The 26,203-nt window shown below is 38.8% G+C and overlaps 1 protein-coding gene across 1 annotated transcript; it reads left to right on the top strand.

The window, feature by feature from the left end:
• Nucleotides 1-1,982: 1,982 nt before the first annotated feature.
• dnajb6b (DnaJ heat shock protein family (Hsp40) member B6b) lies at nt 1,983-25,813 on the top strand. Its single transcript, XM_087177639.1, has 10 exons — nt 1,983-2,137; nt 9,141-9,270; nt 11,109-11,218; nt 12,818-12,890; nt 13,209-13,309; nt 16,354-16,491; nt 16,610-16,757; nt 16,858-16,928; nt 23,126-23,290; nt 24,747-25,813. Exons 2-10 carry the CDS (start codon nt 9,206-9,208, stop codon nt 24,854-24,856), a joined length of 981 nt encoding a protein of 326 aa, XP_087033765.1. The 5' UTR covers nt 1,983-2,137; nt 9,141-9,205; the 3' UTR covers nt 24,857-25,813.
• The last annotated feature ends 390 nt before the right edge of the window (nt 25,814-26,203 follow it).

Below are 26,203 nucleotides of genomic sequence, written 5' to 3'. Positions count from 1 at the left end.
TGTCATTTTCATTGGTTCCTTAGCTGGCAAGAGCTCCAGCCGGCTTTAACTGCAAGAACGACCTTCATTTTCCATTTAAAATCAATGCAAGTCTGTAATTTCAGGCTCAATTCTGTTCAAAACTGCAATAACCTGTTCTGTTTTATTCTCTTTCTTTGGGTTATGATGAGTTCAGTCTACTGACCCCCCCCCCCTCCCCATGGATCTTCTGTGTCTTGCCCAGTTTTGAGCTGTAACCTGAAAATATGGAAGCCCATTCTTGCCAAGAAAGGTGAAAAAACTAGTAAAAATAAAAATTTGCAGTGCGTTAAAACTTTGGCCTACTTGGCTTAGTAAATACAAAATGATATACCAAATAATGAAAATTTAGTCACATCTACTGAGATAAAATACTGAATCACTTTGCCAGAGCTGTAGCCGATTTCTCTTCTCTTAGTATCTCTAATTTTGGTGTCAACTTTTGATCAAAATCTATTAGATACAAAGCTGACTTCAAAGAACGAAAGCTAATTGCCTCACATCATTTGTTAAAGTTAGAGGCCGTACACATCACCCCCCAGGTGTTTTCTTGGTATTCTGTGGCAGTGTGCTGGGGCCAATTTCACAAGTATATTTTAGACTGGTCTTTGGTGTTGGGCCAGTCTTCATTTTGCTCTTAGATTAGTTTAATGCAAGTTAGACAGTTTCAATAAAAACTGACTTATCTTAAACCCAAAAAGATAGCCACCCTATTCCCATGCCGGGTTTCCATGGTAACAAAAAAAGAGGAAACTTGATTTGTGGTTTGCTAATGATGATGTTGTGAAGTGAAACCATGCTTGACTTCATATCTCTCTGACTCAACATTTTTATTAAATATGGGTAAGCATAGATAACAGCCCTTTTTCACAGGTTTTAGTTGAAATGAGACAGCCTTTTATGTTACTTATAGAGAGACATTTTACTCACTATGAGAACTTTTTAACTGGCTTTCCATGGCCACTTGTTTCCTACACTACACGACAGATGGCGCACAAAGACATTTGACTGGTCTTGGCACCTGCATGTTGCATGACAGAAGCCCGTTAATTAGCCGCATTTATTGACTGTTGCAAAATATCTCAGATGCATGAAGCACCTTTGTGTCTGTAGTTATGTAAAACGCACATATGAACAGCAAAGGCAGTGATCTGTCCTCAGGTTACAGGGTGTGCTGAGTGTCACCATGGATGTGTGAGCAGGTCAGTGAAAGCGCTGCTGTCGACACTCAAAGACATGGTGCTTTCAAGTACCTCTCGTAAAAATCTTTTTCATCGGTCCAAAGAAGTCTTAGATGCGACTTGACAAGAGTTAACTTCTGAAGAGTCCAATGTGTGACAGATGTTATTGGTGGTTATGATTTCAACACGACCTTGAATTATGTATTTGTGTCATCATTGACCAGACTCATCCTTACTATGCTGTGCTAGAATTTATTTATTCACAAAAAGTGAAGGAAATCAAACTGGTCAGTAATATTAAACAGAGGAAAGTTGGGGAGCAGCTAATGCAGAAAAGTGAGAGTTTAGTATGCTTAGTGTATGGACTGATACAAGAATTTAACAAGCACAAAGAACTCCTCTAATTTAGGGCCCCTAAACTGCATCTTTACTGCCAGGTGAACAACAGGCCTATAGCAGGCCTATAGCAGTGCTCAGTGCTAGATGTTTGGCTTGATGTGTCTTGATGTTTGCCACATTTTAATTGCCGTATTTTAATACTTATTTCTAATTGTAACTGAATCATCTCGCAAATAAGATAAAGAGTCTTGAAAGTCTTGAAAAAAAATACTTCTATCAATTCAGTTCCAACTCTCTTAACATAAAAAATAAACAGAATATTACAAGGTTTATCCTTTGAGTGTATCCACCACAGCCCACTGACTCTCAAACAACTTTTTTATTTCATTTTTGTATAAAACCTAGAGTACTTGAGTACGTTGTTCTCTCTGATGTCCGACAGTCCCTGAAAGTAGCAGCAACACGATGTGCTGGTTGATATCGGTGGACACACCGCCACCATCAACTGCAGTTAACGTACAGCTTCTGCACTAAGGCGAAGACAAGTGGTGGAGAGCAGCAAGAGAGAGGCACCTGGAGCGGACATTTCCTTTGAACAGGTGAGCACTACCTGAATTAGTATAAATGTAAGTGTTGTATGTGTCGATGCGGCTTCAATTTGCTGGAAGCGCGTTGACCGTGTTTACCGTCGCATAGACTCAAGTACTTGTGGGGATGCTGTGGTGTCGCTACCTGATGTCCCCCACGCTATCGCCCGGTATCACATATGAAATACTCTTATTATTTTACCACAGATGTAGATTTCATCTTTGTCTGAGAGTCAGTGTTGAGGACTGCGTGAAGTAGGCGCTAACGCCAAGCTAGCCTCAAACGTTTCAAATTATGAGTGGAGCTCCGTGCGTTTGCCTGGCTTTAGCTATCCAAACCCAAATAATGATAATATAGCAACAGCTAACAATGTTAGCTTCAAACCCTTTCAAATACTGTAGGGTTTCTGGCAATAATGAGAATATTCGTCAAGCTTTTGGTGGGTAAAATTGACATCCTACCATAACTGTTGTTGTAGCTATATGTTTCTGTCACCATTCAAAACATAAATAGTAAAGGCAACACGAGACCACCAGTCAAATATTAAAGTTACGACATCACTATTTTTAGAGGTCTTTTCGCTTGTTATGTAACCCTATTGCTATTTTATTAATATCCTCATGCAGTATGTCAAAAATGTTCATTCGGCTGTAAGACTTTCTGGAAGTTTCCCTTAATCTGATCGGACTGCTGTGTTTTCTCAAGTTAGTGCAACACTTGTGATGTTTGATCGGTCTGTTGATGTTAGCTGTCAGAAAGTGCAGAAACATGATCTACAGAGGAAGAAAACATTTTTTCACTCTACACTTTCCTCAGGTTAGACTAGAGTTTGTTTTCATGAACTGTTGTCCCTGGTTACAGAGGCCTGGGCGAGAGGAAGTACTTCAAGGATTAAATTCAACACTTGTTGTATTTGTTTGTGTCATAAATTACAGAAAATAATGCTTCATTTACTGGCTCAGTAGCAGCAAACAACAACAACACTTTTTAATTAGTTAGTTAAAATAATTTTGATCACTGATTAAGTAATTTATCAAGCAATCTGAGAACATCAGTACTTTTTGACATTTTAGGTGATTAATCGCAAAAGTAATTACAGATTATTTGATGCCGAAAATAATTGTTAGTCTATGAAGAATTGGGGCTGTAACAAGCAAAGTTTAGTATTTTTACTTGAGAAATGACCAGTTAATTGGATAGTGTAATACAACATGTGTAGTTTACATGTACTTCAGGAAACAATTTACTGGCATTTACCAAAGGGAATGTCAGCAAGGCAGTGTTTCCTGCCTAACTACTTTTAAGTACCAGACAAAGTTCTGATATTCATTTTGTCGCTTCATCTTTGAAACTAACCAGTTTGGCCACTTTTGGAAAATAAATTACCCAGCTTCAACTTGTGGATAATCCGATCTGCATGAGGTCTTGGCAAATCAGACGATATTACAGTGCCAACAACATAGTCCAGTGAGCCAAGTGCTTGTTTTGGTGTTGGAAGTGTAGACACAATAGTTTGATTGTTGGGAACTTTTGGAGATTTCATGTTCTAAACCAGGGTTTAGACAGCTTGATGGATTGTAGTTAGGTTTCGAAATTCCAGTACTTTCGTAACTACAAGCTTCCGTTGTTCAATTATCTTATCGGGGTAATGACATTAAAAGATAATGAGATAATTGTTTTATTTACTGAGATTGGACTTGGACTACACTATTGAGCCTGTTTCCATGTGTTTGCTAGTAAGTGAAAATGAACCCATATAGATAATGACTATTCCCTGTGCTATAGTCAGCTCTACATATTATGTTCCTTTAAGTCATCAAATCTCTTCAATATAGCCTGAACATATGCAGAGTTCTTTGGCAGTTTTACCAATTTCCATTTAAAAAAGCAGGTTTTTTTTGTTTTGTTTTTTTTTCTAAAGAGGCAGATCAGTTCTAACAAATGTCCCCCTGGATTTTATATCTTTTATATCCCACACACTTAATTTTGTGAATGCTTTCGCTAACCACGGAGAAAATGGTCACTGCTGTTTAGAGTAAATGAGATCTTCTTGGGACGATGGCCTCTTAGAACGTGTTTTCACTAGTGGAAAGTGAAGAGAAAACTGAAATGAGCTGCCTATAATGTGCACACTCTGTAGTGTTTAAAGCACAAACACTTCACTTGTTGCTATGAATCATTTCAGGTAAGGTACACGCTTATTATTGTGTTGTGTTTAGCTGTTATGCTCTGTCAGCTGTGATTTGTGTTTGGTGGTGGTTTCTAGCTGCTGAGAGCCTGTTTTGTCCGGTGCTCTTGTCTTGTTAATGTCGGATGTGTAGTGGTGTTTGAATGTTCTTTGACACTGACAGACCTACTCCAGCTACATTTTTTGATTGCAGTCACAGTGAGGGCGACTGTGTACTCACTGTTCAGTTTGTAACGGGATGAGGCTGGGTTTGCAGGTAATTATTCTAAAAATATGAAGTCTGCAGAGGAAAATTGGGCATAAAACAAAAAGGATCTAATTTGCAATCTTGGACGATCACCATTTGTTTTTCAGGAGCACCTTGCTGTCAAAGATAGGAGCAGAAACAGAAACACTGAAGTCTAATCATAGACTTTAATCAACAGATAAAACCTAGAGCTGCTCTCCTGGTAATTAATTTGGAAGTTGTGTGCAGTTGGAAATTGTTCAAGCTTTTTACAAGACAGATGTATCTTTATGAGGCTAAGATGTGAGCATAACATTGGTTACAGTAAGTGTGCAGTTTCAACATGTGGCAGTGTTAGGGAAATTCCAGTCACACTTCCGACCTCCAGTCCTGACCTGTGTCCCATTACACCGAGTTTACAGTGAATTTCAGTCTTATCCGATTTCCATTATTATTTCTATATTTGTCTATTTTCTCTTCAATAATATAACCACTCAGTGCACGCTTAACCTACAGTAGTCCCACATCAAAATGAGCTATTTAGATGTGTGATACTGTGATAGCTGCTGAATACCTCTGCATTATTTAAACTAACCTGTATCACATCTCTCTTTAATGGGATGATATAATTCTACATAGTGACCAGTAGTTAGAATATCAGCAGTCTGATGTTGTATAGTCAATATTGACTTATCACGGCATTGGTATAGTAAGTTATATACGGTATGTTGATAGATATGAATCTACAAATTGCAGTACAAAAAGTCCACAATTCTGTGGTTTTTTTTTTGACTAATTTTTCTTTTTGAAGTTTAACGTATTTCTGATGTATTTGTGTTTTTAATTTCTAGTTACTATTTATAATCATTTGATTTCCAGTAAAGTTTTCTGACCAAATTTTACTGTAACATTCTTGTTAAATGCAGCCTCAGTACTCTTATATGATGTGTTTTCACATTATGATAGATCCTTTGGTCTAATGTGATTTGTATGTGTGTGAAAACTTGTTCTAACTTGTTCTTTCGAGCTTGAAGTCAAATATTGATGCACTTCAATGGAATTTACCCAAATGATTATTAATTATTCATACACTATGACTCAAAATTGACCAAATTAATTAATGTAAGTGCCAAATAACTCATAAAACTTTCAAAATGACAGTCCAAATAGTAGGTTCTACATAAAATAGCCTAATATCTTTTCATTCCTGCTTTCCTCTTGTTTCTTTGTGATTCACCAGTGCAAGAATTTGACTTTTAGACTCATTTATCTACTGTTACACAACATTGCCCCTTCAAGAGAAATCTCATTTGGCACACCGCTGCAGCACAGCTGAAAAAACATGGAACAGATGTTGTTGTAATCTCCCACTGCTCAATTTGTCTAGAAGTGTTTGCGCCAAAATCCTGTGTAGATTCGAGTCAGTTCTTCATGAAAATTCTGAGCACTGAGCTCAGACCTTTGCTGTTGACTTCCTCTAAATGCAGGCTCCTGAGCCCATGAGCACTACCTCTACGATCCCTCATAAACTTTCCCTTTGGCAGCCTTCTTCAATAATCCCTCCTTCATCTAGCCATCGATTTTGGAGTCGTATCCTGTTGCTCTTGGGAAATCCCTAATTTCAAAGCAAGCTGGGAAATGTTGTCTTTACAAAAATGCGGCCCTGAGCTATCCTTGCAGCCAGTCATGCTCAGTACACCTGTCAGAGGGTTAGGTGTTGGGTTTGAGATTGTTGTCAAAAATCCAAACCACTTCAGCTCAGCTCCTGTAAAACACAGGAGAAGCAGCTCATCAATGAGGTCTTCACCTCATCACTTACTGGAGAATAAGGCCATCTGCCCTGTGGAGAGGTTTCATTTTGGCTGCTTATTACGTGCAGTCACATTCATTGTGTGTGAGCTTGTGTCCATACTTCAGGGTCAGGGTCAGATTCAAGAGCAACCACTAAATTTAGAGAATTGCTTTGAGAATCAGCTCTGTCCTCAACACCACAGTCTGATACACTGCTCTAATATTGATCCTAACTGGCTTTCAGTTTAAGGATTTTTCTTACCTCCTGAAAAGACCTATTTATATACTTGGTCTGCAACTAACGATTATCATTTATTTTACAGTTTTCTCAGTTAAACAGAAAACAGTCCAACAGCTGAAACTTTAAAGGTGTATTCAAATTACCATCATATTAGACAGAGAAAGCCAGATAATCCTGACCTGCTGGCTCTTTAATCACCAGCTCTTTAGTCTCAACGAATCAAGACACTAATAAATTAATACTGTAACTTCCTCTTAAAAATAGACTTGGGAGAAACACTAAATGTCCACAAGTTTATGGGAACAGATGTTCCCACAGTCAATTTGCTAAAAAATGTATGAAGTCATTAAGTTACAGATCGGTCAGGGATTGCTGCACAGCAAAAATCCATTGACCAAATAATAGTAAAATAGTCAAATACAGTTTTTTTTTTTTTTTTGCTGTCTATGTCTTTGTTAACTTAATTTAATAACAGCTTTTCAATTGACTTCTACCAGTGTAAATTTCAGGAAAATGGAAAATATAATAATTGACTACTTCTTTTTGTGAGCAGACAACAAGTGCAGCCGTCACCTCTGGTTCACTGCGGCAACTGTGCGATTGACTGACCCACATCTGTTTCTCACTCTGTAGCATGGTTCACGCTGAGCAGAGCCGAAATCCATCAGATCTGGGTTAGCTGTGCTGTGTAATGCTACCTCAGGGCATAAATCTGCACATACATGCATGGATACACATACATACATTCACACACACACTGCACAGAACCTGGAGTAGCCACATTTCTAGCAGGCACCAGTGTCCATTAAATCTCAACTGCTGCAGGGAACTGGTGACGGGTGAGTGGATCAGTAATGGCTGAGGTGAGGGGGATAAAAGACGATACATTTAAATGATGAGTCAAGATATTGGGCTGGTTTTTAGAAAAACCCTGTGGAAAATGGGTCAAACCTCTTTATATTTAAATTGTGGTTCACATGAGGATATATGGAGAGAGGGAGTTTATAACAGTAATGCTGAAAAAGATTTTTCAAATCAGTAGAATGGGGACCTGAACACAAAAAGAGGGTGTGGATAATGAAGTCTGTGCCATGTCCCAACCAGGAGTCATTCACTGGCACTTCCATGTGCCAAACACCCCCAACCCCCCACATGCTCATAACACACACAAACACAATCTAACTGCAAAGGCCACAGGTTATAAATAGCAAACAAACAGGACACAGTGGACTCCCAGTGTAAGTACTCCTCACTGGTTTGTTTATCATTTTTCATATGATAACTAAGATATCCCTTGATAATTAATGATCAGTTTTGGGTTGTCTTGACATTTTCTTCATTGGTTTTTTTTTTTTTTTTTTTTGGCCTTGTGCAGTCTGATGAATGATTTTTGTCCGTCTAAGAGGTATTTGGTTATTTAATGTCAATGTGTGGAAGGAAATCCAGAAGCTATTTAGGTGTGCCAACTTTAGGTGTGATTTATCAGATTTGGTGTAAACAGAGAATCTCCGGGGGTTTATCTCCTAACATATTCCACATTCTGTCATAGAGGTACAGATTTGATAGCTTCAGGTAAGATATTAAAAAAGGCTAATATTCTAATATTAAACAGTCATAACACAGGCAGGTTTACCACTTGAAATTCTTAGTCATTTTTAAAACAATTGGTCCCTGATTTCAAACACATGTAAAGCAAGCTTCTCATCACTAGCTGGTAACCGCGGAATTTGTTGACTAAAACGACAACTGTCTCCGGCATATCTGATGAGGAGTGGTTGGGTTATGCCTGGTTTAAAAATGGTGCCTCTGGCAGACATTTCCAGCTGACTGGTTTTAAAAGACGGAACATGTAAAAAAAGGTCCCACATATATACATGATATTTGGAGGTTGTTAACCTCTCTGAATCCAATAAAGCTTTTAGTTGTTTGATATTTCTTTGTATCTGCCACCAGATCAAGATTCAATATGTTAGAAGTTGTTTTTATTACACGGCAAGCCAGTTAGGTGCAGCGTGCAGGAGAGGTTTTGAGCAGATGACTTTGATGATAATATGTTGGTGAAGGTTATTCTTTGTGTGCTGTAGTATTGGAAATATCTGGGGCTAAAACCAGACTACTTGAATATCTTCTGACATTTTTTCATCAGACTTGTTCTGTCTTGTTTTTGAGAGTCTGGGCTTCATAACTTCAGCATTAGATCATTTAAAAGAATACTTCATGGTCTTTATAGCTATATTCAAAATTCAAAAGCAAAACATGATTCACATTTTCTGTCTTTTAACCTCAGGGTGAGGGATGATCACCCACTTATTATGTAATTTTGCTTGGCTTGTATTAGCTTAGCTGTCCTCCCCCCTTGCATCTCTATTTCAGTTCAGTTGATTACATTGTTGGGTATTGCCACCCTGTTTAATGCCATTGCCCTCTCCTTCCCCTTTACAAATTTAGCCCTCTGGTGTGGAAGGGAGATATCGTCCCCGTCACACATGGTTACACTCAGTCGAAGTTTGTTGGGCTTTATCTCTCCAGGCAAACATGTCTTAACAGAACTTAACTTTCTTTCCACAGAGGCAACTTGAGGACCCTCGCTCAAGACAGCACCGACAAACACACACACACACACAGACAGAGCCATGGTGGAATACTACCAGATATTAGGAGTCCACAAAAATGCAACGCAAGACGACATCAAAAAGGCGTAAGTGCCCCTGAGTGTTTTCTGCCCCATTTTCCCCCGGTGTTGTTGTTGAATGTTGGTTTAATAGGTTAATTATATCCACCTCTGGCTGTACAAACTGACACAAGGAACAAGAGAGCAGAGAGACTGCAATGCAGAAAGTTTCCACTCTTCTTCCTGTAACCTTGCTGCTGTCAAATACTTTCCCCCTATGCTCACCCACCACTCACGGTACAACCACAGAACAGGCCAGTTCCAGTTAATTACCTTTCCTCACAGGTTTCTCATTAGCACTTTTTGTTTTTTTTTGGACAAGAGAAGAGTTTCTGAAGTGTCTATTTAAATGTTAAGGATAGCAACGCCTGTTTGAAATTAGGCAAGTGCTCCTGAGGACATTAAAAGTTATTTTGGGTAATGCAGAACATCACTATGTAAAGTAGAAGCATGTGAGAGTGGTGAAAACCATTGATTATTACTGATTTATGCTGATTCAATCAACAAATGATGGGATATCCAATTTTCCAAGAATCCAGCATAGAAAGAAGAAAGGTAGCAAATGCTAAGAGTCTGCTATCTCTATGCACTCAGTCGCTTGCTGCCAAAGTCAAATGTTATCTAGACTATCACTAATCAATAAGTCTTATCTCTACCCTGTCACCCCAGCTCTCTCGTCTTGATCTCTGATTGAATTATTAGCCATGTTAGCAGTGTAGCCCTAGGGATAACAATGTCTCATGAAATTTGTGCAAACATTCATGTTCCCCTCAGGATGAATTGTAGTACCTTCGGTGATCCCATAACATTTCATCTAACGCCATTGTCAGTTCAAAATTTGAATTTGTCCAATACTATGATTTATCAACAAATACCGGCAAAACTAATGACATTCCCATCAGCCTCAAGCGTACTTGTGCTAATTAGCAAATGTTAGCATCCTAACCTTGCTAAATTAAGATAAATGACAAGGAATTGAAGTTCAGAAAAAGTAAACAGGGTCACCATTAGTAGTTTCTCCACCAAAGAGTAGTAACAAGTTTATATTTCAACTGTAAAATGTCCTTTTGTCATGGGTTGTGTAAAGAAAATGAATATTGACAGATATGTCTTTGTCTGTCTTTTTTTTTGTTTTTTTTAACTCAAATATTATTATTGATATTGACCTCAAAAACATGCTGATGTTAGCATGTAGCTTCAAGCAGTGCCTGCCTTCACTGTTGAACACAGGCTTCAGACTACAAAGACCACAAAAACTGATATGTTACACGATTATCAACTATGCCACATTGTTTAACTTAGTCTGGCTGGTTGACCATTGACCGGGCTTTAGACAGCCAGATAATGTCCCAGATTACAACAAAGACACAGACTACAAAGACTATTCACCGTAAATCCATAACCGGGTGAATCCCTGGATTGTGCAGCCTTTTTTCGCTGGCGGACTTTCACTCCCTAGTCTCATCCACAGAATCTGTGTGTCTGCTGCCGGTGCTGCTGCTGGGCTTAGAAACAAACAGCTGATGCAGCGTAAGCCGCTGTGCAAGGCCTACATTTCACGTCAATAGAGTTCACGCTGTCTTTGTTATTTCTGCTTGGGTGGGGAGAAGAACAGTGTGTGTATAGAGTAGTGTGCACTGTCTGTGGGTTTGGTGTAGTCACGCTTGCCACACTAATAAAAAGACATGCATATGGATATCTGTTTCTGATTGGAGATGTTTAGTGTACATGCATACACACACCTTGTATCTCTGTATTAAGACCTAACTGTTTGTCCTTGGCATATCTATGCAGCATACACTGTGTGCTTGTCTCTTATTTTTTATGTCAGCTCATATTTATACTTTGTGGTATTTATGCTCCAGTTACAGAAAATTGGCATTGAAGTGGCATCCAGACAAGAACCCAGACAACAAGGAGGAAGCAGAGAAAAAGTTCAAAGAGCTGTCAGAGGCATATGAAGTGCTCTCAGATGGTAAGATTTTCTGCAGAGAGAGAGGAATTATGTTATATAGTCATGTTGAGCACTGCATACATTAATGTGACAACTGATTCTCTTAAGTGCTCTATTTGAAATAGTTTTTATTATGTAAAAAAAAAAAAAAAAAAAAGCATGTCTTGTCTTTGGCACCTTAAATATGGAAGCTGACTTTTGTCTGTTGTCATCTCCTGCTGTTAAGAAACGATGAGACTGCACTTCCATTATCTAAATAAAGGCGTAGAGATTTTAAGACATTGATTTAATCGAAGGATTGTTTTCTTGATGAATTGTTTGGTAAACAAAATGTTCATCACTAGTTTCCAGAGCCAAGATTCCCATCTTCAGATTGTTAGTTTTGTCCAAACATCAGTCTAAAGACTAAAGATATTCAGTTTTCTGTCATTTAAGAGAATGAAAGGCTGCAAATTGTCACATTTGAAAGATCGAGAGGTTTCATAATCCACAATGAAATGTTGGAAGACTTGACTTACTCCAAGTTGGCTTTTATGAAAGAGCTTGATCCTGGTCCAGTTTATTAGGCTCATTCAAGACAGTAAGGCCAACCTTAGGATACAACAGTTTTCAATAACTCATTCCTGCTGATAGCTTAAACATTTATCATGCATCAAATTTGTAAAACAGCATGCTAACATCTTAGTATATCATATTTCTGTTTTTCTTGAGTGAATGAGCACAACGGCTTAAATATGACAGCAGAGTGTCTGGTAGGTTTGAGAGCACAGCAGAAGCCTGTAACATTTTATCACACAGTTATATAGCACAGACCCAGTCACAAGATACAGGTACTTTCAGCATTTAGACTCCACATTGTCAGGATTGTTTATGCTTGAATGTGTACATCTCTTTCAGTTTAGTCTGTAAATGAGTTCAGCTGCTGATGGTTAACAGGTTGTTTTATTTTATTTTATTTTTTTATACAGCTGTCCAGTTTGAAATGTTCACAGCAGACAGTCAAGCTGAAACATTAAATGAATTGTAAAAATAATATAAATTATATAATTATGTATCTGTTGGATGTAATGTAGAAATATTGACATTTTCTAGGTTTGAAAGGAATATTAAAATGTTATGTGGCGTGTATCAGCTGAAATTAGTTGGAGGTTCCATAAATTGTTAAATTACACAAGTTACAATTGACATTTTGTTGCATTTTAAGACTATTTCTAAATTATTCATAACAATTTTCATTCATCATGAATCTTTCTGTCTTGCATTTTCCTTAATAAATTCCAGTACTTTAAGTGTGGATAAAATCAGAAGATTTTTTATCATATATAACTTGATCTTTAAGTTTAACATTGTGTAAGACACCTTTTACAAACACATAACAAGCCCTCTAATAGCACACTGCAATCTCTCAAAGTTATGTACTACTGCCTACTATAATTTGTCACTGAAAATAAAAATTAAAAGGGACTGTTGGGTTGATGTTAACATATTATTTGCAGGGTGAAGACACCTTGTGACCCTAACTGAGGTTTATAATACAACAGGGGAGGACTCGCAAGGGGGGAACTGGTCCGTTTTATGTATCTCTCAATCTTATCTGAAGCCATACTCTTCCCACCACAGAAAACAAGAGGAATATTTATGACCGATATGGCAAAGAAGGCCTTTCAGGAGGAGGAGGAGGAGGAGGAGGAGGAGGTAAGGAGATGACTTTCAAAATAACATTTATATCTGTGCCAGTGGCTGCTAAGATTTCAGTAGTTAATGCCAATAAGGAGACTGCAAAAGTCTCTGTAGATGTGCTGTTTCGTAGTGGCAGGTTCTTACATTGTTCTGAAAGTAATTTAGGCACCAATAGTAACACGTGAGCATCTATTTATTTAAATTTACTACAAATAGCCTGGTATTGCATTGGTGTTCTTTTTTTTATGACCTGTTATGATAGCAGTGTGTGTAATCCTGCCTTTAATCCATAGTTTATGAGCTTTATTGTTGCTTCATGTTTTACAGGAGGCCATTATGATCACTTTGGTGGCGGCAGCTTCACATTCCGTAATCCTGAGGACGTTTTCAGGGAATTCTTTGGTGGCAGAGATCCATTTGCAGAATTGTTTGGTAAGTCCATTTAATTTCTGGCAAGGCAACTGATGGGATTTCTTATTTTCCCAGAGTAGGAAGAGAGAGGGATTGAATAGTGTCATAAGAGTGGGGCGTATGTGATGGCTATTATTAACTTGATAATTTTATCTGGTCAAAAATATACATGGATGGCCTGGGAATACTCAAGGGAGACGGAGAGAGGAGGAGTACATCCTGTAGGCCTCAGTTTTATGTATGTAATACATTGTTATTTCAGTTTCATAATTAGTTTCCCTGTTAGCTAGGAGCTAGCAGCTCCTGCTGTGTAGAAAATGTGGAAGATGGAGCGTAAGTACCCAGAAAACCTTCTGCAAAGCCTGGTGCTAATCCCCTGCAGTGCTGTAATGTGCATCTCCAATACACTAAGCACTGTTCACCTCAGGGGGTCAACTGCCACTAAATGTCATACTTTGGAAGATGCTGGGTATCTCTGCTGGATGTCAACCTCAACTTCATTATGTATCCTTCATGTATTAACCAGGTTTTAGACTATTAATTTATTCCAACTTTTTTAAAAATGCTGTTCTTATTCTTATTATCCTTTATAATCAGTTAAAAAGTGGCTGGATAATTACAGTGTATGGTGTTTTGTTTTTCAGTCACTGAAAGGTTCACCTGATGTGTCAGTGCATTATATTAAAAGAGAAAGTTAAAAAAGAGCTAGAACATTAGCGTACCTCAGGTCAGTTGTAGTTCAGCTGCATGTTGTTTCAACCGTTTTGTTCCATATTTTTCTCAGAGAAATGTGTGCGCTTTTTTTTTTTTTTTTCTTTTCTAGTAGCTTTTTGGTTGTAATACAACCCTTGATTAGATTTGCCGAGAGAACTTTTGTACTGTTGCCTAATGTATCGCACTGTTGGTTTCTCATCTGTTGTAATGGCCTCGTCTTGTAGTGCTGAACAGCTGATTGTCTCAGAAGTGTCAATAGTTGTATTAAGTATACTGTAGTAATAGGAGTTTTAGCGCCTGTCCTGGGTTGTCTGGGTTCAGCAGAAGGCTGATTGGAAGGCATGTGTAGTTCACCCTGTGTAGCTCTAAATATGGAGTTCAGACGCAGGCAGAGGATGAATTTGAGCGTCTACATCACTCAACTGGAATGCTTTCAAAAATAGCTTCCGTATTAAAACAAAAGCAGATGTAATAATGCCAAGTGTGTGTGTGTGTGTGTGTGAGCACATGTAAAACATGATACGATTCAAGCTCTCAAGCATGGCCATGCAACATAGACTTGTTGGAAAAACTGTTACCAGTATTGAGCTATTACACATGCTTACAAATGAGAACTTGTAGAAAAAGTTGAGAACACATCTTTTTATCAGACTGCTTTTATAATCTGCCTTTATGACACTAACATGTATTAGGCTACTGTATTTGTTTACATGGATAAGATAAAGTGGGGGAGCACAGCTGTCGCTGTTTACTCTTTTCAGTAAACATGAACCGTTTATAAAAAGTCAAACCATAAAGCTGTCTGCACTGTCGCACAGAAGAGCAAAGTTCAAGTTCTATTTTGACTGTGGACAACCTTTATCATGCTTAATTGGTAGGCAACAGGACTGTGTCCATTTTATCAAGTTTATTTCTATTCTATATTAAGTGTGTTTGCTCAAAGAACCATTTTCTTTCCCTATGACCATTTCTCATTTCCTTAAGATGGCAGACACAGAGAGAGCGAGAGTTTAAATATGTTGTTACAATCCCATCCAGCCTCCAGTCCTGACTGTCCAGCAGCAGCTGGTCCTGTGGATCAGTCACTCACCCACCTAGAGCATCCAGCAGACTGGTGGGGGTGGGGGGGTGGTGGGTGTGCTGTTGAGACAAATACAGATTCACACGATGACGAAGGCGTAGTTGTCCGCCAAGATCAGCGCACACTCATTCTAAAATGAACATGTAAAGAAGTAGACTAGAAGCAGATATCAGCAGACTCCCTTTTACACTCTTTTTGTAGATGTACTGCAGAAATGTGAGATAATATCTCAACAATATCTCCCTGGGCTCATGGCGAACATGGACATTGTGAAAATCCACTGACACTGTCATTTTAATGAATCCTGTGCTATTACGCCCTGTGCAGCGCTACACAGGCGTGGCACATTCTTCACTGATTTAATCTCGTTCTTTATGTTTGACAGGTCTTTTTAAAGTTTAGAGTACATAAGCAAAAGAGTGCTTTGCTTTTTCTTTGAGAATGCCTTCACTTTTCTTCAGAACTATCTCTTTGTGTACACTGATCATGTCCATGAGAATGAAAGCAGAATTCAAATGTTTAAACAGCATTTCTCTGTGCTTTCATTCCTCTCTTTCTTCCTCTGATGTCTGCTGTCTTACTGACAGCTTTGTAAGAGCCCAGCTGTCTTCTCTAATGTGTTCTTCTAGGTAAATGGACAGTAATGCAGTTACGACAGTGGTCAGGGGATACTTTTATTTTAAGCTTTCTGTCAGAGAGAACAAGCAAATCTTTCTTGTTGCTGCCTCGGTACATTCAAGGTTGAAGGAAGAGTCTTCTTTCAGCAAATGGTGCCAGTGATCCAGCCTTATCCTGCTGGGGTGACCCAGATTGGCAGCGCGCAATTAGTAGCATGTCCACAGGGCTTTAGGATGAGAATTAGTGGTGGGCACTTTGACGGTTTAGGGTTAAAATTGTTCCAGAAATTATAAACTGATGCTCATTAATTCACCACAGTTTTTTTAAAAAATTTTTTTTTATATCAGGTACTGAAATCTTTTGGAATCTGGAATCGGCCTTAAAGTGGCCACAATGAGTATTATTTTAAACAATGGATCCAATGACTGCTTAATGTAGAAGTAGTCACCATAGCAACTTAAAAGTAATAATATGTCAGTATTATGTTGAAGGCCCATCTTTGCTGCTGCCAAGTAGCCAAAAAAAACCCCAATAATTTAACATATTTTTTTTCAGTTTTTCTTCAAAAAAACATTAAACTTAAAAGCTGTTTTTGGATAACTAGTTTCCCATTCACAAATCATCAAATCATGCTTTATGATTCCCTTCTCAGCTGATGACCCTTTTGATGATTTCTTCGGAGGTGGTCGCAGTCGCCAGAGGGGCGCAAGCCGGAACAGAATGGGCGGCCCGCTCTTTGGTTTTGGGAGCTTCCCAGCATTCGGGCCTGGTTTCTCAGGGTTCGATTCAGGTGCGTAGAAATCGAAACAAATGTCATTACATTGATAAGATGCTGGATTCATCAAGAATTTTATGATGCTTTTCGAATTTTAAAAGTAAGTTTAAAAAAGTTTTTTGCTCTTACACAGGTTTTAGCTCATTCGGGGACATGGGTGTAGGAGGTATTACCTCTTTCTCTTCTTCATCTTTTGGCGGCGGTGGAGGAGGAATGGGTAATTTCAGATCTGTGTCGACCTCAACCAAGTTCATCAACGGCAGAAAAATAACTACAAAACGGTACCTAAACTTCTAACTCGCCAGCTTTTACCAGACATCTTTATTAGCCTAACTCTCTAAATGCCCTTTTATGTTTTTCCTTTTTGCTTTTTTGTTACAGGATTGTGGAGAACGGCCAAGAGCGAGTCGAAGTGGAAGAGGATGGTCAGTTAAAATCTCTAACAGTAAATGGTAAGGAGCAGCTCCTAAGACTGGATAACAAGTAATTATCGAGCCACAAGATTTGATCAACATACAGTTTTCACACCTTGGGGGAAAAAAAAAAAAAAAAAAAAAAAAAACTCGCCCAGTGACAATGTTTGTTACCGGTGGTTGGTCTCTCCTCTCTCTGTCCTTCTGCTTCTCATTCCCAATGAACAATTTTCTCATTTTAGCTTAGCTGAAAGAGAGGCAAGAGAGATGTTCACAGTATTTGTATATTTGTATTTATTCCATTATTCTGGGGGGACCATCTTGCTGGGATTTGTGTTTTTGTTTACTACAATAATTGAATTGTATTTTTCCTTCTGCCATATGCACAACGCTGGGTATGTGCTATATATAAATGCATATATATACATGTATATATATTTTCCTTTTGAGGTGGATATTGTCTTTCTTGTTGTAGCAGGAAAACAAGATGCTGTATGTTTGGACTTTTGCATGTCATTTTTGCTTTTTTTTCATTTGACCAGTTTAACAAGTGAATGACAAAAGCTTAACCACTGAGCCCTAATGTCTTTAACTTAAACTTCACCTTGCTAACCTGTTAGCTATTACCATGTTCATGCGTGTGTAATATGAATGACATAGATTATTAATAAATTAATTATAAGAATGTGCATTTTTCTTACTTTTACATTTGTTTGTGTATTTGAGAATACCACAGTTTGTTTGTTTTTGCATGATTGCTGATTCCAGGACGCTGCTTTGTAGTTTCACTGTAACTGTGTCAGCAAACCATGAACCACGCAACACCTTACACTGTTACTAGACGGACAGGAGACTTTTCATTATTTGTACAAAGAAAGAGAAAAACAAAAATAAAGAGTTCAGATTTGGTCAATAAAGTTGAGTTTGACGTTGTGGAAATGCTGCTGCAGTCACCTGGTGTCTGTGTGGTGTTCTGCTTCTTATCGTCTCACTCTTCCTGGAAGTATGAGGTGTGTGCTTGTGCCTGATCACATTTTAAAACTGCTTCACACAATCGCAATAAAGTGAAACCACAGTGCCTGCTTCTGTACACTCACCCATCATACAACTCACCGTGTGCATTATTTTAACCCACTAATGTCTCAGTTTCATTCATAGTTGACTCACGTTAGGGCTTGGTCGCTGATGATAGTGCACTGGTAATGTGCTGTGTTTTCCCACACTAAAATAATCCCATACATCATTTATCTGAGAGATCATGTGGAAATAATCACTGTTTTCAGCAAAGATACGCCTCTATCTTCAAACCGTTAGGTATTTTGTTTTATTATCGTCTCCTGTGTGGTAGGTATGCTTCACCTTTACAGACCAGGTGAGAATGAAACAACACCCACTTCTAGGATTCATTTGCTCTTCCTCCTGTTTCTTCATTTCTCTCTTTGCCCCTCCCTTATGGACGATTTTATGGGCTTGTATAAGTGCTGATAATGCACCTCTTCTGAATACGCCCTGAACAGAACCTGAGCTCTGCGGAGACATTGAGGCGAACAAATGACTCAAAATTATATTGTTCAGATCAGTCTCGTGTTTGTTGGGAAAATCCAAAGTGATATACAAATATGTCTCGCTTGGAGAGGTTTATTAAAACTGTGGGTTTGTCTACACTTTGTCTCAAACATATGATAGGCTCCGATTCAAAGCTAAATTGAGTAGTTGTGAGTGATTGCAGTTGGCTTAAAGGTCACTGTGTACAGAGAGAAGAGAGTGTGTGTGTGTTTCTTAAGGAATGTGCTCGGGGCTAGTTTATTTACACAAGACCCACCGCATATTTTTGTGAGAGACGAGTCAAGAGTGGGAAACTGAAGGGAGAGAAAGGGGCAGGGTGAGGCCTTCAGTTGAGTCAAGCTGAAATGTTAAGGCTTAACATTTAATACCACATGTATAAAAGCAAAATTATACAGCCTCTATGCATGTGTTGATAGTGTCAATCAGGCGTGAAGGCCATGTCTTCAAGTATTAGGCTTGTATTTGCTTTGTCCTTCAATTGCTTTTTCACCATTGCTGATTGAATTGGCGGTTACGCTTGCACAGTCCTGTTGCTAGGTGACACTGCAGCCTTGCGCCAATCTCTGTTTCGTACATATCCTGTACACTCTGCCCCTCTCTCTCTCTCTCTCTCTCTCTCTCTCTCTGTAGGTATGTGTTTGTGACAAAATGTGCTCAGTACATCACAGATAGATGTTGTAGATATGGATTATTACACCAACCAGCAATGAAAAATTAAGCAGCAATATCTTATAAAAAATTATAAGATCCTCATCTTAAGATCTACACAAATGTGTTAAATGTTCAGTGTTTTTATCTACATCTAATTTCCCGTAAGCTATAAAATTCAAGAGTCAATGATTGCAATTAAAGAATTGCAGAAAACACAAGCAGTGCTGCAGAAGGACAAATTATTGTTCATAGTGCAATAGCTCCCTCTCCTGGATAAGCATATAGTTCCGTGCCAAAACAGATAGTTTTTCAAGGGAGGGGGGGTTTAAGTCATAATAATAATAATTGGATTTGTGACTTATAATATAATTATTTGCCTCATTTTCAGTCCCGTTTTTTTGCCTATATTTTTTATACATTTTGGCAAACTGACATCACCAAATTATCTATTATTCCTGTTTGCAGTGCGTCCATGGATGTACAGGCAACTGTCTCAACATTACTTTAATATTGAGGAAAACATAAAAACTACAGGTAAAAGGGGGAGTCAATGTTATAGCCATTCAGTCACAATGAGCATCGAAAATAATAAAGGTGGAAAGTCTGTCCTAAGACTTGTGTCCATCTATACATTGAAAGAATTGATTTCCTTCTGTAGTCACTTCTGTTCATACCCATCATTAAAAAAATTTCTCTTCCTAATGCTCTTTCAGTTTAAGTGATGACAGCAGGTTAGGGAGAAATCCTGTTTCAGTGTAAATGTGGGTTAATTTTTCTTTTAAGACAGACTTGAAAAATTGTGAACCTACCCTTTAATTGAGGTGTCACTGTGGCATCTCCAGACTGTGCTGCTATGCAGGCCGAACTATAGCGCAGTCACCAACCGTTTTCATAACACCAACACACAGCTGTGGCTTTGACCTCACACAGAGTCTCTGCCTCACTTCTCTCGCTCTGCCTTCGACTCTCACCTCACAGTTTGAAAACCTCTGTGCTAGAACGCAAGGGAGACAGGGAAGTTACTTTAACAGCTTCGAACAGATGAAGCCGTTTCTCCTTGTCACCCCTCATAAATCACATCAATAAGTGAGAGGTCCAAGTGAAGAGGGATTCTCACTTCAGATTCACTCAGATTAAACACAATTTTTAGACGCTAGATGATTTTTCTAAATTCCTACCTGGGCAATCATCTCACAACCCACTATATTTATCTTCTCACTCCCCCCGGGGTTGAGTGACCCTTACCCCCCCCCCCCCCCGGTTGGGAACTGCTTCAAAAGACATGCATAGCCTAAGAAATAACGTTAAATAAGTAGTTGAAGAAATGTCAAATCATTAGATCTGAATTAATTCTGAGATTTTCACTGAAAAAAGGTATTGCTGCCTTTTACCCTCATGTGGCCACTAGATGCCACTGTTTGTATACAAACGACAGTCTCCAGCTGGAATCACATAACCAGAGGCATAACTGGAATAAATGAAGCAACATGTGACATATATGATTTATGTGGGTTTTGTTTTTTTTGGGGGGAAAAAACTTGAATTTCCTAAAATGATACTGTAAAGAATTCAATCCATGTTCATATTTAAGTCTTTTTGTTCATTATGATTTGATAAAATTGGTTCTGTAGTTCTTCAAAAGGCCATGGAAGAGCTTTGTCTCATAGAAATATGAGATGGGAAGTCGTGTGGCCTGTTCTCCTGCGTCCATCCATTCCAACATCACACATAATAGTGTGATTTCCTGTTCTGAGTTTCGCAACATTATGAAATATGGTGTCCTGTTGGCAGAAAGCAGCATCCGGTTTTAATCCCCTCTCCACCTCGTCTGCTTCACATTTTAGCAGGAAAAAAATCTCGGCCCGGAGCCACCGGACACTTTATGAGCGATGGCAAAGATAAGCTGCCGGTTTTTTTGGCCGTGTCTGAACAAGGAAACAGACTGTATCTCTCTGTGCTCAGCAGTAGAGTCACATCAGCACGACAGCAGACGCCTTGAACCAGGCGAGGGTGGACTGTTGAAAATAATCTGGTCCATAGTTGTAGTTGTCATGTATGGTTAGCCTCCTCCTGAACAGTGATTTATTTTAGGCTTCCTCAGTTGTCCACTAAACATCCAGTCTGCTGCAGTCAGGCTGCTTTTTTCTTTTCATCACACAGATTTTGTGTCTGTGTGTATTCAGGGTGTTAACCCGGGTGTTTGTGCCTGTGTACACGTTCTTGTATTTCAGTCTAGACAGTGTGCATCAAACTGCCTTTACAGACACACACACAGCATTGTTTAGCCTGGAGACAAATGACAGGCACTCTCAAGACAATAGCTGCAAATGAAAGCATCCAGGAACTCAACTGTGTTCACTCTGCTTTTCAAATTAAGTCCTTGATCCAGAAAGTAAAAGGGCGCCTTTATGAGCATTAAAAGATCTCATTATCATCACTGCTCTTTGATATTGTTTTTGTTGAAATTAATTATCTGATGATGGATTATGCAACGTCTTATCACCCAGGTAAGCGGTCCCATAATAGATGCAAATTGTTGGTCCTCTGGAGTAAAGGAACAAAGTACACAACCTTGAAGTCACATACAGGTTGGCTTAATCCAGCAGTCTAACTTCACCTGATAGGATCACCAGACACATGCACCTTGGGATTAGTTGTTTTTTTCCCCCCCAAAAGCTGGATTGAAAACGAGTGGCTGCAGCCATGAGAGTAAAGCCACCAATTGTCCTGTTTCTGTCGGTCCACTGGGAGCTGGTCTCTCTCTCTCTTTCTCTCTCTCTCTCTGCAGGGTCACCTCAGAGAGCTTTTGAAGCTGTGTTCGATTTGAAAAGCTAATTTGAAATAAAGAAATTCAAGTCTAAGGGCTAAAATAACATAAATCACCTGAAAGTTTAAGCATTCTCACCAACAAAATAAACCACGCGCTGCGAAAATTACTCAGCCAATTTTGACCTTAACACACTTGAAAAGCATTCCTGACAAAGAAATTGGACTTGGGTCAAAATGGATGACCTGCAGTAATAAGATGCCTATTCAAACAGAATTGAAATCCAGTGATGTCTTTGTCTTGGTTAAAGCCTGAGCACATGCAGCCTTGAGCTCCTCCTGAGAGAATCGAAAGAGAGCCACCTCCCTCTGCAATGTACACATAAAGAAAGTATATAAAGGCTAGTGTTTCAGTATAGCCACGATTAATGATTAAGATGACTGTGTGTTTATGTTTAGATGGCACTTGCAGCTTTACACCAATGTGTCAAACAAATCCACCATGTCTGTAATGACTTCTGATGTGTCTAAGGCCAGGCTATTACGCACCGTGCAAGGGATTTTGAAATGCTGGTGCAGATCCTGTTCTAAATGGGACCAGGTTCAGCACGGCGAGCATCTGGCCTCCTTTCTTCTCCTCTCCACTGCCTTAATTACACAACACAATGGCGATGAGATCTGCCTGTAATCTCAAAGCATAATAAGTCCCCAACCCCACCCCCACCCCCCATACCCTGCCTGCCACTAATTCAATATAAATGTAAATTACCTAGAGAAAAGAATAACCAAATCTCATTTTATTTACATGACTAATCACAATAAAGTCAGGCAGATGAAATATGAATGAAATATATGGTTGGTGTTTGATAGGAAGGAGGGGTCTGTATTGCCTTGGGGAGTCTTTGAACTTCTTGTTTTATATCATCTTTGTTGTTTCATGTTGGTTACATCAATATACCTTTTTGCACTTGTGCTCAACTTGCTGTAATAGATGTGTGCATCTCTTTTTTTCCCCTGTCTGATTGTATTCACACTGCCAAGGGCATCACAAGGTAATATGTTTCCCTTTCAGCTTACTTTTTCTGTGCCACACATCTCATGTCAGAAAGCTGAAATTCACAGAAGCTACATAGAAAAAAAAAAGAAAGATTTAATGTTGGTTTTAACACCTCAGGCGATCAACCCAGACAGCAGGAAGACAGGCTTTAGTAGTGATTCATTCCCACTCTGCTCTGCTCTGCTCACACCCACAGACATCGCAGCCGAAGACCCCTTGGAGGAAGACTTTCGTCGCCGCAGACAGAACACACTTCCTGGCCTCAGCCTGCACCAGCACCAGCGCTACCTGAGAAACTCCGCCCAAAACCCCTCAGAGGAAGAGGAGGAGCACGGCCTACAGAGCCTGGGACTAACGAGAGGTCTGCCCAATCACCACTGCAGGGCTGATTAATTACCAGCACACAGCTCTCCTTTAAAGAGTAGAGTCTTAATAAGCGCAGCTAATTGTCTGCTTTTGTGTCTGATGGCTGCACAAAGGGTGATGACGAAGAGTGGCGGGTTTGATTGGCAGATGTAAACACCGAGGACAGAGGTGTTCATTAGGCAGCTCTGTTCTACATCGCAGTAACGAACAGAGGTCAAAGGTCACCCTCTGTTTTCCTTCACAGGGTCAGGAAGTCGCGCACAAAAGCTGTGCCAATATATGCTACACACAGTCGCTGAATGTTTTATAATAGCGGCTTCGTTAGTTAAGGAGGCAACCTTTAACTTCACTGTGCATGGTTCCTGCTGAGATGCAAACAAAGGCCCTAATTCTCTCTCTGAGATAATGACATAAACTGCTCAAATATGGGTCCTCAGAGAGTGTGTTTTCTAAGTAATGCTGCCAGCTGAAACTAAGCATTTTAAATGTGAGGAAAATTAGCACCACTTTCTAAGGAGGAGCTCTTTCTATAGTGGTTACAAGCTGTAACTCAAACCTTTATTAATCCTTAATGAATCATTTACTAATGCTTTATAGATATCTTGCAAATCATTTGTAAGAAAAAGTTTTTGGTTGCCAAGCTGCTGGTGTTTATCCGTGGTATCACACGTTTTAGCTCTTAAATTCACTAAGAAGAACTCTCGAATGGGCTGGTTGACCTCTAACCCTGTGGAAAAGGGCTGCAGTTCATCTACATCACAGTTAATTACTGAATTGATAACTTATTAAAATGGATGTATGGCACATTTGTCAGAATAATCAGGGCAGTTTGAACATGGTGAGGAAATACTTGATGTGAATAATTGCATTCAGGGTTTAGGATGGATCATATACCGTATAGAGAGAAAACTTAGGTTCACCTGGAAATATTCTTTTTTTAAATTGAGTTTAAATTGTTTTTTTGTTTTAATTTCTTAAAGATAAGAGAGAAAATACTGACATCAAACTTGGAGAGGTTTGTGGTATACATTCAGTGCAATTTGTACAATCAAACAGGACAAAACAAGAAATATATTACTAACTAACTATTTTATACTTTTCGGTTTTTGTCATCTTTGGGGTAAACAGAGTAACTGTATACCTCAGTTCCAGTCTTTGTGTTAAGCTAGGCTAAATGGCTTTTGGCTGTAACATCGTATTTATTATACAAAGATGAAAGCAGTGTCATCTAACTCTCAGCCAGCAAATAAATTAGCATATTTCTTTAATGACTTTCTTACCAGAGAGATTTTTCACAACCTGGCAGCTCGTAAGTTGTTCTTATTAACAGCGTATAACTGTCCTATAGAGCAAGTGATTTATTAACATTAATAATGTCATTAGTTACAGCTTATAAACCCAAATAATTTAAATGTTTAATAGTAATGTTTGTTTGCTCTTTTATTTTGTAGGACACATGGACACGAAAAGGAAGAAACTGTGGCTAAAGGAGGGAGAGTCCAAAAAGAAAAGAGCTCCTCGACTCTTCCCACGATTGGGTGGGCTCGGTGCCTTTTTTTAAACACTCAGCCAAACACTTGGACACGCACACACACCTACATATTTGTTGGCAGAAGCGCCATCAATCATACGTGGCATTAGTTCATCTTTGCTATGTATCAGAGGCCCAACATCCCCCACTGTGCTGTGCTCTATCTCCTCTTGTCTATCAGCTGCAGTGCAGAGCATACCTCCTGCATGCTTCCATAGCCTGCAGAGACCTCACTTCAGTGTTTTGTGTTGTCTAAGGTATATTTTTAGTTGTTAAGCTTTTGCTATTGCTGTATTTATTGTGGGTGGGCCCTATGGATGTACAGTGAGCGTTCAGAACCTTAATTAATCTCCTATGATTGGACTTTTCCACTTTTTACAGCATGTTTTTAGAGAGTGTTATTGTGTTTGAAAGGGTTCAAATGGAATGAGAATTACAGTAGCAGTCACAGTGTTGTGATAAGCATGAAAATTACTGGACTAATACTGTATAGAATGTGAGAATAAGTGAAGGTCAAGCTATTCAGTGAATCCTTTTTCATAGAGACAGATAGAGACAATAAAGACAAACAGAGAGAGGGATATCTGGGGAATTCAAGAATAAAACATTGAAGAGAGAGTTTTATTACACAAGGAGATGAACATGTTCTGCTCACTCCTGCGTCATACATGAAAAATGAATATCAACAATCTGGCAGTGACATTGTCCACTCTTTACCACTAGACCCACAGTGTGAAAAATAGCTTTTAACTCCTCTCAAAGTCATTATTTTCTTTTTTGTAAGATTCTTTGTACAGAATAGATTCAGTAACATATTAACCTTCCATAAGTGTTTCGTAAAAGATTATCTGAACAAAGTGACAGTTTCCCTTATTTGATTTGTCCTTGACAGGTTGTTCACATGATAACTGTAAGTGGAAATGTGGAAATGTCTGAGAAATGTTCATTTTTTATGGACTCTTACCAATAAATCCTTAAAGAAAAACATGTCCTCATGTGTAACTACTTTGTATTGTATCATCATATCATATCATTTCTTATCGCGTCATGTCATGTCTTGTCGTGTCGCATCGCATCGCATCGCATCGCATCGCATTGAATTATATCAAAATGCATCATTTCATATCATTGTGTCGTACTGTATTGTGTAGTATCCTAGTGTAGTGTGTCGTATCAGAAAATTTTATTGATCACCAGAAGAAAAATTTGTTTGGTAAACTTTATGGAAGCACAAAAAAAAAAAAAACGACAACAAAACACTAAGATCACGAAACAACCCAAAAAAAAAAACCCAATGTAAATGTCATAGTATAGTAAGGCATAAAAATGTCAAAAAATGTCATACTTTAGTAAGGCACAAAAATGTCAAAAAAACGT

This window comes from Seriola lalandi, unplaced genomic scaffold, assembly GCF_002814215.2.
Source record: "Seriola lalandi dorsalis isolate HSWRI2012SDOR001 ecotype SW California unplaced genomic scaffold, Sedor1 jcf7180002054616, whole genome shotgun sequence".
NCBI classification, from domain to species: domain Eukaryota; kingdom Metazoa; phylum Chordata; class Actinopteri; order Carangiformes; family Carangidae; genus Seriola; species Seriola lalandi.
The sequence above is the reverse complement of the archived record's forward strand: the minus strand, read 5'-3'. Positions and strand labels throughout refer to the sequence as shown.

What these genes read in the sequence shown, in the direction of transcription:
- dnajb6b (XM_087177639.1), top strand. Translation starts at nt 9,206, where the DNA reads ATGGTGGAATACTACCAGATATTAGGAGTCCACAAAAATGCAACGCAA. An exon ending in ATATGAAGTGCTCTCAGATG is followed by an intron (nt 11,219 to 12,817) that starts GTAAGATTTTCT and finishes TTCCCACCACAG; the next exon opens with AAAACAAGAGGAATATTTAT. An exon ending in TCCATTTGCAGAATTGTTTG is followed by an intron (nt 13,310 to 16,353) that starts GTAAGTCCATTT and finishes TTCCCTTCTCAG; the next exon opens with CTGATGACCCTTTTGATGAT.